Here is a 12,608-nt window from a genome sequence, read left to right as displayed (position 1 = left end):
ATAATTTTTTTTTGTTCATCAACTCATCTGTAATATTTAAATTATTAAGCACAAATCTAACAAGATTTTTAAATATATCAACCATATAGATCTATATCTATATATATATATAGATCTAAATATAGCTTTAAATTTTTATTTATTTAAAATGGGTTTCTTTCACTTCTATACTTTGAACACTATATTTATTTCTGCTTTTTAAATTACTTGTTGCGAATGTATCTAGATATATCATAATCATATAATCTAATACTAGATCTAGATCTATAGATTACACTTACTAAATTATCACAATATGTGTGTTCATTATTAGAATCTAGCCTAGGTTACTTTATTTATACTCTAGATCTAGTAGACTAATAGAAAGTTTAGATCTAGAATATATAGATGATCTAGAAATTAGAAATTCTAGATTTATAAATATTAAAATAAGAACATAACAAAATGTCAAAGTCTACATCTGATCTAGGGTCTAATTAAGTCTAGATTTAGATTTAAGATTACTCTTACTCTTATTAGTCTTACTCTTAACTAAAAGTCTTAACTACTCTAACTCTAGTCTAGTGACTCTATCTTATCTTATCTTATATAATACAGACGTTACTTCAAAAAAGAAGATGATTACGTCCTACGCGTCATGCATTTAGTCATGCATATTAACCAATGACTTAAATTCTGCCAAGTCACTGGTTTTCCTGGCTAGCTCAGGCAACCCATTCCATGCTCTAATAGCACTAGGGAAGAAGGAGTATTTGTACAAATTCTAGCTAGAGACGTAGGCTGACGGTAGAGTCTAGATAATTATATCTGATCTTCTAATCATATTGAATATAATATATAATATATTAATATTATATTCTAATCTAGAATATTCTAGATATAATTAAATAGATCTAGATTACTCTAGAACTAGTTTTTAGATTAGTCAGTGACACTAGTGACAGATTAGTAGATCTGATCATTTTCATATATCATAGATATATTCATCATATCTTAAAATGGGCACGACATGACCTAAAGGCTACATTATGCAGATGTGCCAAAAAACAAAAATACATATCTTAAAATATCGAGACTATATAATAACTGACATCAATCGAACACCTTCAAGTTAAGGTACTTCTCGAACACCCCACTGTATTTTTAAAAATTCTCCTTTATTTGATTATGACGAAACTAGTCCATTCCTATTGTGCATTGTCCATTTCTTTATAGTTTAGATATATTTAGTTTCATTTTCACCCAAGGATAATTTTTTTTACTTATATTGAAAGTGCACTGGTAATATTGGTATAAAAACATCACTTTTCTTTATCTCTTGGGAAGAGTGAAGTGTGTCACGGGTTAAGGGTATTTTCTAATGCCAATGATGCTTCAGCTCAACAAAACCTATATACTATGCTTCTAATTAGGCTGAAAAATATTTGCAACTATTTGTTTAATCTGCCCCTTGCTACCCAAACATGAAAATTGAGGTTTAAATAAGGAGTGTTCAAATGATGTAAGCAATCTACGCTTTGTAAAGAATCGAACACCATTTTAATGTTAAAAATAAACATCAAAGGGATATAACTCAAAAAGACAAAATATTTAAATTATATTTTTTTTTATTGTTATTTTTCAAAATAATGTAATGCAAACTACAGATATAAATTACGTATGTGTTACAATTTGTATCAGCTATTTGTGGTTTACTGTAAATGTGCTATTTTTTAAAAAGTAAATAGATTTACATCGATATGCACAAATTGTACCCATTTTAAAATCTTGATTTTATGATACATATTCTTTTATGCTATTAAAATTATAACGTGAAGATGGGCTCACATAACTAAAATATATATCCAGTTGTGTTTTTTTTTTTAGATACCCCATTCTATTAAGTTCTGAATTATGTGTTATAACCCAATACCTAGTGCATGTGCTTGATGTGAACATATTTTAATAAAAGGAAAGTGGGAGGTATAGAATGTAGATATGGTTATTTTAAAATGTAAATGTCTTTGGCAGGTAAAAAAGGGGGGGGGGAACAGTCAAGACACTGTATCAAGAGATCATCAATAATTGATTGACCATTAAAATGTGACGTCAACCTCAAATACATAGAGTCAGTTGTGCTTCTCGATCTAGACATGTGGCGCCAGGTCTATAAAATTATAATTTTTTTTTTTTTGCCATAAAGCTCATAATGCACTACTAAGACACTCCTTTGAAACAGATAATAATGTCATCACAAATTAATAAAATAATAACAATAACACACAAACACTCTCTTATTCTGCCTACACCCCCTCCAAAACATTGTTCAAGTTGTAGTAAGAACAATGTTGAGGGGAAAGGAGGTGGAGCCATCAATTGAGTACCAACGGTCAGTACCGGTACGGTAATATGTCGGTAATGCGTTACTGGGCTTAGCACCTTACTTATGTGTATTGTTAGTTTGGGTGATATGGAGCGGCACCTTTGATATGGAGCATGTGAAAATGACTAAAATCTGTCTGTCTTGACATGGCGTAAAAAGAAAATGATATAAATAACACAATTTAAAGATTATAACACTTTTGAAACATCATACTTTTTACAAAATTTTAAGATTATAACGCTTTTAAAACACCATACTTGTCATGTGTTCGAGAGTTTCTTATGATGTTCGATTCTTGAAGGTAGCGCTAGAAAAATGTTCAAAACTTTAAGCTCTTGAAAGCATCGACCTGACCCACTTAAACATCAAATCTAATTTTAACGATAATACAATAAAATATATCTACTTTTTAAGACAAATGGATGAGGATTTCATAGATACAATCAGTTTTTTTCTAGGTCTAATCCTTACGGAGATACACAAATTCAAACATAAAAAATGTCGGCAACTGAGCTTAACTTGTTCGGTTGATGTCAGATGTCTCTAGTTCATATGAATAATTATGGTGAACAATGATATACTATGATCATTACGATAATGATATACTCAATCATATAGACATATATATATATATATATATATTAATTTATTTATAGATCATATAACAGTATTGCTATAGCCTTGAGTTAATAATTCTAAAAAAAAACACTTAATTTGTCATCTCTCATTCCATATTCCACATATCTCCCACTTCTGTGCTGCTGCTTGTAACTGATGTCACACCAATGCTATGGTGACACTACAGTCAGACTAGTTCCACCTGGTTCTGGCATCATCATCTTTCCCCCTTTTTCTCATCAGAGCAATTTTCTTGTATTGCATGATTCCATGGCCCTAGTGTGCCCAGTCACAGTGTGAGCTCTTTGGACATGAAAGAGGGAAGTTTTCCTTATTACCTTTGCAAATATTGTCTTTTGGACTCAAGCCCAAATTACCCCTTCATCTGAGTAAGTTGAACAATTGGCTTATGCCACTTGGCCACTTGGCCTCACATCAAGGATATTGGTAAAGACCATTTGTACTTGTAGATGTTTAATCAAAATTTTAGGTGGTGTCCCCCTTCTCTTCCTCTCTACTCTACTTACTCTAGTGGCATAGAGAACAACCATAGAACACAAAAAAACTGTGGCACATGGTATATTCACATTCATAAACAAGATCAGCTTTGGTGCTTATATGTAATAAAGTATGTTGTTCTCACCTACTTCTGCAAAGCCATGAGGTTACATATTGTTCTTTAATCTTCCGTTTGTAATGCCATTTTTTTTTATTACTAACATTTTTGCTAACTTACGCTATATATATTTAATTATATTTTATATATATAAATATATATTCTTTTTTTTATTCTTCAGATTATAAAATAACTTTCTCTGCTTCACTGAGAAAATATATTCAAGATCATTGTATTCTTATTTGTAATTACTATTATGAAAATCCTTCAACAACTATTCCTATTAAATAATTAAATTGACACCTGCCATTACATATTTCTATTTGAGATGGCAGGTCATGGAGTTAAACCATCTCCTTTAAGCCTAAATGACTTAAAACTGTTTGATAGAAATGCTTTGCGCAAAACTGAAACACTTATTACAAATCCTGATGGCAGTCGAATTATTGAAGGGAAAGATGAAGAGGGTAATTTATATCGAAGGCCATCTACTTCCAGTCAACATGGCTTCGTTGTAGATTGGTCAGAAGACTTGCAAGTGGCAGAAGTTAGAGATGGTCTAATAATGGGTAGGTTTTTATACAAGTTGTTTTATAGCTTATTTCAAGTTACTCTTAGATAAAGTGCAAAGTAAGAGAACATGTTTCTGCACTGTATATACTCTTACTGACATAGGAGAGAGAAAACACTTAGAAAAACTGTATGTATATTCTGCTGAATTAGTTACAATGATTTGGCTTTTCACTTGGGCTGTGAAGCTACTATGATGGGAAAATAAGGTTATCATAACTTCAAAAGCAAAGCACAGATAAACTTGTCCACTCCTTTCTTTGGTTAAACCAGCTTTTCTCCTGGAAATTTTGTTTTGTTTTCTTTACATTTTGGGTTATCTTTCAGAGATAAATACTATTACATTCAAGTCCAGACCTCTTGCGAAAGTGCAGAGGATGGCAGCCGGCTGGACTCAAACTCTGAATCATCGTAAGAACATTCTGGAGAATATAATACCACATCACTAGGAAGCTTCCTCATGTCTAATAGTGTATTTTAACCTGGGTTAACAAAATAAAAAAAAATAAATAATTCATTTTGTCATTGGTGTCTGCTAAGAAAAACTGCTTCTGTTTTTGTTTCATGTTATGGTAGATCTTAACAACTAAAATTGCTTTTGAAAATCTGATTTCAACATTGCCTTTGTTGTGCTTTAAACAAATTTAACAACTGCATTTGGGCTTCTGAGGCACATACTCTTTTGTTCTTAAAATAAAATGGCCTTGTAGTAGGCTGCTTGGTTGTGTGGTATGTGCTCTGGACTGTTGTCTGTCGGTGGTCCTTGGACTTAACCTGTTAGGATCCTTCCTGTCACCCCCACCCCTTAATTTCTGAAGGAACATCTGAAACATGGAAAATAAACAAAAATAAAAAAGTTAAGTTCCACTTTCAGACCATGCAAATGATGTTAGCAAATGATGTTAAGGTCATCTGTTTCTTTGGCCAACGGTTAACAATATGACCAGCCGCCTTCACTTTCCTCAACTAAAGTCAGGTACCCATTAAAGTTGGTTGGTCTCAGGGGCCCCCTAAAAATCCTGAAGTTCAAAATCCCTGTCTTCACATAGATTTGAAACCAGGACCAAGCGCTTAACCTCTCAGCCCCCCCCCTCCCCCCAGCTCATATCTGTAAAGAAAAATAATTCCATAAACATAAACTTTGAACTGATCTAGATTCTGGCTCTAATTTAAAACAAGGATACAAAGATCAACCATTCAATGATTTCTTGGGAATACATAATTTAAAACAATTTCTAAAACAAGGTTAAAAAAAGATTTTGTTCTCATAGTTTCTCAAAGACTCAAAGAATAGTTTCACTATTGAATTGATTCTGATTTTGTCATCATGCTTGAAATAGGTCCTTTTGGTTTAAAAAAGTTCATATATATTGTTTTTAAAACTAATTACACACATTATTTGTAAAAAAGATTTAGGGTGTATATCTAGATTTCTTTTTAATTAACTTGATAATGGGGACCAACCGGTTAAAAAGTTTTTTTAATTTATACATAAAAATGAAGAGCTTCATTCAAATACATTTTTTGTCATGTTTCTATTGTGTTTGTGACTAGCTTTGTCTATCTGAAGTCCTATTTCAGAATAAAACCTACATTCTTTTGGTAGTTTTAAGAATGCTAGTTGTACATTTTAAAGTGATTGTTATTTTTATTTGGGAGCAGCTTTAAAACTAACATTTTGAAATGTTTTATAATAAAAAATACATAGTTTTTTTAGAAAAAAAAAGTTTATTAACATCAATATTTCGCATGCTGACACTTTTTTTTTTATATTTTTTTTTTTTGAGAACCTTTGACCTTATTTTGATTAATTTTGTTAGCATAATATGTTAATTGTTTGTGTGCTGCTTACAGGATCACAAGATGTGGCACATGACCTTGACACACTTAAACATCACAGAGTCACACATATTCTTAATGTCGCATCTGGGGTAGAGAATTTATTTCCGGACTTGTTTATTTACAAAACACTGGACCTAAGGGACCTACCAGAGTATCCAATACTACAAGACTTTCAAAATGCCATCACTTTTATTGATGAGGCCCTCAAAGCTAATGGTTGTGTTCTTGTTCACTGCAATGCCGGCATTTCAAGGTCAGCTGCCATTGTAATGGCATATTTAATTAAAACAGAGGGAATGACTGTTAATGAAGCATTTTCATTTCTTCGTTCAAAACGTCCAGCTATTTGTCCAAATCCTGGATTTATGATTCAACTTCAGAATTTTTATGATACCCTTTATGCAAAAATCTCATAAATCTTGAAATGGATTGTGCCATATTGATATTATTGTAATTTTATAAGTTGAATGATTAATAAATGTATTGATCTTTTTTTTTTTAATGGGCTGTAGCTAATACATTTTAATGAGTTAAATTTAGTTACTGATACATTTAATGTAATTTCTTTTTTTATTATTTTTTTAATTAGGATTGTAACGAACTTTGTTTTTATTGGAACACATTTCCCTAATAGTGACCTGTTTAGTGTAAGATACTAAAGCAAGCAAGCTCATGACTTCTTTGAAGTTTTTTGTTTGTGTGATTTTAGTACATCCCTATGATTAGTAGATTATTTCTAAGAGTTCATGCATCCAGTACTTTCATGAACCTTAAAATGTACCACACCAGTTGCATGGTAAAACACTGAACAACCATTATATTATAGCTAATTCCCATAGAACTATTTTTTTCTTAAAGCAATTTCTTGTTAATAAGATTGTTTATAGACCTGCATTTACATTTAATACAAATTATTAAAAGCAATGCTCTTAATACATATTGTTTTTTTTTTTTAATATTTTTTTTAATAAGCTCTAATAATTATTTGTAACCATGCAGTATTAATTGTGATGGTATATTTTTATGTTTATACTTACAAAATGAAGAAGTTAAAATATTTTAATGTCTGGTAAATAAGATCAATAATTTTATATCTAGGCAAGTTATGATTGAAGAAATGAAAACATTTATTCTCTTATTTATGTGATGCTAAATGAGTTATAACCTATTCAGAGCTTTTATCTATTCCCCCATGCTGGTAATGTTGGCTTAAGACCAGAAAATGATTACATTTTGTTATCACATTTTCATTTGGCAGTAATTGTAATGCATCCATTATCAAATGTAATAAAATATTTGTAGCAATAATTTAGTAAGAATTCCAAAATTAATAATTAAAATATAAATAGAATTAATATATAATAAATGTCATATAAAAATAATTATTGATATGAAAAGTTTGATTTAGACTTTAAAAAAAAAAAGAAAATTAGAGCTATTGTAAATTGCAAATATAGATCAGATGTTTTTGGTACACTTTTTAATACTTTTATGGATTTTAAGTGCTCTATACCCTCACTTTTATTAGCTTTTGTAATTACAAAGGGCACTTAGGAATAATGAACTACTATAATATTTAAGCCATTTTTTGTTATGTTATCAAAGTAAATTCTTTTCATAGTTTAAATGGAATACATTAAATGTCTCATCTCTTTTTTTTTAATTGTTGTTGTTGCCTTGGTCAATACAAAAGAGTAAAAAGGTACATATTAAACAACAATCTTGACATTTTCTTTTCATTTTGGCTTTAGTAAAGTCAGATTGCTTTTCATTCACTAAGCAATTTTAAGAAATTATAAAATATATAGTCCTAGTTTCATTAATTGATAATTTTATAGATTAATTAATTTATTGTTTTCGGGAGCTAACAGAAGTCTTAAAATTTGTCATGTCCTGGATCAGAAGTAATTTTGTGTAGCCTTTTGCAACCAAAGCTATTCATAACATATCAAATGTAAACAAAGAATATGTCATCTACAAGCCAGTGATTTTTATTTTTTTTTTAATTTTCTTGAATGCATTGTAAATAGCTTTTGAATTTCTTATAGTTCAATGCAGGTTGCACAATTAAATTGATGGGTACTATTTCAAAATTGAATGGTAGAAAGGTTACATTTTATATATACACTAGTTAGTTAGTTATGTATTTAATTTATTAAACTTCTAAATACCGGTATATTTAAGAGACATGTCAAAAAGTGTCTCATTTTCTTGAGAAATGACTTCATGACACCAATGAAGTGAAAGCCATTACAACAAGACTATTTTTAGTTAAAATGAGTGCCTTATTTTTCTAAACCAAAAAAAAAATGCAACCAAAAAGTCATGGCCAATGAATGAAAATCCATAAATAAATAAGTAATAATTTTTTGTTTTATTGAATTTATACTTATAATTTTGATTGTTGCACTTACTATTTTATTTTGTTTCTAATCCTAGTAACACATATAGCTGTTGTAAGAATGAATTACCAATTTGTTTCATACGATACCAGTATGAATGAATTTACAATAATATATTCTTAGTTTTAGACTGGCACTTAATGATTATGGTAAATCCAGTCATAACTTATTAGCATTGCCTTTGATTCCGAAGATTAAAGATCGGTGTAGTGTTTCACATGGTTATGCAAACCCAGTTTTAGGTTGTCGGATTCAACAAATGTCTAGGTGTAACAACTCCTAGACAGGCAAGGGTTCAAAAGTAATAAGCTTAAGTTTATGGATTTGGGGTTTTGGTCATTTTAAGCTCAATGCTATTGTTCATGACAATCTGCATTCATTTACTTTCCATTTATTCCATTGGACTTGTGTTAGTCCAAACTTATTTTTTTTATTTCGGATCCTGTTTTGGGAGATAGAGCATCGAGAATTTCCTCTGGATTGCACATTGCAGAGGACTTTTATGAAGGGATAGTAAGTGACCTATGCGTCTCTCTTGACCATCATGGCATGGTCCAGGAGGAATCGTATGCAATTCATTTGGTAACAACTTAATTGCATGAGCTGTCCGGTGAATTATCTGCTTTGAAAGTCCAAATGCCGAAAAGGCTTCACTCCAATTTTTTTTGTGTGCCATTTGACTACTGAAGTCTTATTAACGCTAGGCAGCGCAGCAGAGGAAAGTGTCTCTTTCCTTTGTGTTCTCCGTGGAACATAGGGCCTCCTCAGTAAAAACATGCCACTCTCAATGGTTTATGGCTTGCCATCTCTTTCCTGTCCTCTGGGTTTCATTTAGTACTCTGCGTCGCCACGCTCTATTTGGTCTTCCTCTGTCTCTTTGCCCTTGAGGTTCCACTCTAAAGCCTATCAAGCTCTCTTGGTGGTATCTTTTCTAAGGGTGTGACCAATGCATCTCCACTTTCTCTCTAAGATTCGCACCTCTATATTTCTCTGTCCACCCATTTCCCACAGTTTGATGTTTTCTATTTTGTCATACCAGTGTATTTTCAAGATATTTCTTAGACATCTGTTGATGAAGGTCTGTAACATTTAAAGATTCTAATTTTAGTCTTCTTACAGATGTGGGGAGATTTTTAGGTTGGTTTAAGGTGTGTAAATGTCTGAGGCACTATATTTTTCCGACGTTTAATGTCTTCATCTGTTCTACATGATACACTGACTACACTCCCAAGGTACTTGGTCTATGGTTTGAGAATCCAGTTCTAAGTCTCCATTATGAGTGAGTCTGGTGTGAATGTACACTTTTATAGTTATAATGTTTTTTGTTTGGTGTAATGCACAAATTGTAAGAAAAATTTCCTTACGGATCTAATAAAGATTATTATTATTATTATTAAAGTACTTTAGTTTCTGATTGGTTTATTTTGAAGCTACTCTTTTTTCCTACTTCACTTCAAACTGAAACCTTTTTTTTTTTGCATATCTTGTAGTCTGTGCCATGTCATCTTCGAATTCCAGATCCTCCAGCTTTTGTGTGAAATCCATTGCATTCTTTTCCCTGAATTAGTGTAAGCTTCTTTTGTGACCCAATCCAATACTAGAAGGAACAGGAGTAGTATAAGAAGACATCCTTGTTTGACTCCTGTTATGACTTGGAATTCCTCTGACAGTTTGCCACTGTGAACTACTTGGCAGGCGAAACCCATCATCATCAACCTCCATATGAAAGAGGGCTTGAGAGGTTCAAATCCTCTCTTGCAAAAGCCCTGGACAGAAACCCTGCTGTATTGCGTAGTGCATACATGTCACCATACAGGTCGAGAATTTTTGGTTTCCCAGACCTGTCGAGAAGGAGATTAGCAAGTCTGGGGCACTCAAAAAGAATTATGAGACACGGTTTCCTCTTCTTCCCCGCAGCGTGGGAACCGTGAGTCAAAATTTTGCCATTGCCATGAGAAATATGAGCCAACAGGACAATGGCCTGTCCTGCACTGTGCTATAACAGCTTGCTCAGGCCTGGACAGCCTCCACCACTGGGAAGTGTGGTCAGGGCGCCTCATGCACTCCACGGCTTTTTGGGACTTGTCCCAGCACTCAAACCACTTTTCAATTTTTGTTTTAAGAATTATAGCCAGAGCATAGTGAAAACTCACAGTGACCGTGGGTGGTGTTTGCCCTCCCTGGTGGGCTAAGGAGTCTGCAATGGTGTTGGTATTTTAGTTTTAAATACCGGTAGAATAGATGGAGAGGTATTTACAGCATTTGGGCTTCACTACTAAATTGTAATTCTTTTTTTTTTTTAATGCCCATGGTGAATACGTTATTGAACTTAATTATGTACAATAATTTATATCTTTTCTTTATATTAATATCTGTGACTTCTTTATTTATGTGTGTGTTTAATCATAGTGCGGTAAAATGATGCAATACATGTGCATGGCGATGTTTTTATAGTTAATTACTTTAGATGGTTTAAATTCAATTAAACTTGATCAATCTTGATCTTATTTACAATTTATCCACATTTTAAGAAGTCAGTTTCAAAATGTGTATAAGCTACATTTTATTTCAATCCAGAAATAACAAAATTATAACACAACAGATGTAAGTCTACATTAGAGACTACTTGTGACAAATTTAATATGCTTTCAATATAATATTCAATTATGTTCAATAAAATGTTGTATTTGTAACTTTAATTAATAAAAACTACAGAAAATCAGCCATTGTTGAACCTTAATAAACATAATAATCTCACCTTCAATGTTGTTCATTCCATTGTAACCATAATATAATATATTTTTTTTAAGCCAGTACATTAGTATGTTGTTCTGAACTAAGAAATAAATGTTTCAGCTATAAAAATGAACAGCAGTTACAGAGTTTTTAAAACATTCATTGGATATGTGATGGGAGAAAATACAATTATAAACACAATATTTAAACATCCATTTTTGTTACATTGACATTTTTGTTTTCTTTCAGCATTTTACAATTGTGTTGAAATTTATGGTAAACAAAAAAATAATAATTAAAAAATGTGTGTATTAACACAAATCAGCAACATAATACTGAGTTATCTGAACATGGTTACCCAAAAGTATATTTCTTGCTCAACAGTGCAAACATTTTCAATTAAAACCTAACTAGTTTGCTTTTAGTAAGGAATTTCTGGAATTTTTTTTCTAATTTTGTACAAAGTGTGTGATCAACTCTAAGAAAATAGTAAAATCTATTTATAAGTATGTATACATAATATAGATTTATATAATTTTATACATAACAGATCAACAAATATATTTAAAAAAAAAAAAGCTGCATGTGCCATTTTGTATCAAATGACCCCAAGTTTGAAAGATCTACAGTAAAGCACAACAACTGTAAAATGATTACAGCGTTACTTCAGGGGGGACACACAAAAACCAAATGGGGCTGCCAGGTTCAACATGGAAAATGTGACAAATGCACAAAATCATTACTCTTGAGAGGTAGACTATAATTGATATTGAACGATTAAACAATTAACAATCAATTTTCTATAAAATATTTTTTTCTAAAAAATTTTCATTTTGAAAAAAAAAAAAGACCTAAGTACCATGTAAAAATTTTAAATTCTAATTCATTTTGAAAAGAAATGGGAAAAAAATAAATTTACTTTTTTCTAACTAAACCACTTGTATCATCTTTAATTTCAAATTTAAAAAGCTACCTCTAAAATTAGTCAATTACTAATTGTCAATTACTATGTATTGGAGTCATTAATATCCTAATGCTTTTCAATAAACAATTTTTGTTTATAAAGCAGGCACATTACCTTTGACATTATTTCATTTCCATTGGTTAACACATCAACCGATGCCTGATTTTATGACTCTGAAACCTTAATTAGGATTTCAATTGTTACAAATATTTTAATGCATATCTTTTGTGTATTCACATACATCCACTTTTAGTAGTATTGATGTGACAAACAAATACACCTTTAAAAATATTTAAATTTTAAACAAGAATACATTTATTTAATGTCAATACATATTGCAGTGCAGAGTCTAAATGACCTGCAAGCTTTGAATGCCATTTTCAGGAAAGACTAGCATATTCAATGATGAAAATTATTTAAGTGGAATGATAAATAGTTAAATTTAGAGGGAATAATCCACCAATGCTTTGACTGGTTTAAACACTACTGTATAGTATT

At 31.1% G+C, this 12,608-nt stretch overlaps 1 protein-coding gene across 2 annotated transcripts; it reads left to right on the top strand.

The window, feature by feature from the left end:
* The first annotated feature begins 227 nt into the window (after positions 1–227).
* Positions 228–11,741, top strand: LOC106072848 (dual specificity protein phosphatase 19-like). 2 transcript variants are annotated; one of them, XM_013233297.2, is made up of 3 exons: positions 228–297; positions 3,778–4,165; positions 6,021–11,741. In XM_013233297.2, exons 2-3 carry the CDS (start codon positions 3,925–3,927, stop codon positions 6,422–6,424), a joined length of 645 nt encoding a protein of 214 aa, XP_013088751.2. In that variant the 5' UTR covers positions 228–297; positions 3,778–3,924; the 3' UTR covers positions 6,425–11,741. The 2 variants fall into 2 exon arrangements, with proteins under 2 accessions (XP_013088751.2, XP_055877313.1); XM_056021338.1 differs by having other exon boundaries at positions 259–325.
* The last annotated feature ends 867 nt before the right edge of the window (positions 11,742–12,608 follow it).

Source organism: Biomphalaria glabrata, chromosome 1 (assembly GCF_947242115.1).
Source record: "Biomphalaria glabrata chromosome 1, xgBioGlab47.1, whole genome shotgun sequence".
NCBI lineage: Eukaryota > Metazoa > Mollusca > Gastropoda > Planorbidae > Biomphalaria > Biomphalaria glabrata.
The sequence above is the reverse complement of the archived record's forward strand: the minus strand, read 5'-3'. Positions and strand labels throughout refer to the sequence as shown.

What these genes read in the sequence shown, in the direction of transcription:
- LOC106072848 (XM_013233297.2), top strand. Translation starts at nt 3,925, where the DNA reads ATGGCAGGTCATGGAGTTAAACCATCTCCTTTAAGCCTAAATGACTTA. An exon ending in TAGAGATGGTCTAATAATGG is followed by an intron (nt 4,166 to 6,020) that starts GTAGGTTTTTAT and finishes TGCTGCTTACAG; the next exon opens with GATCACAAGATGTGGCACAT.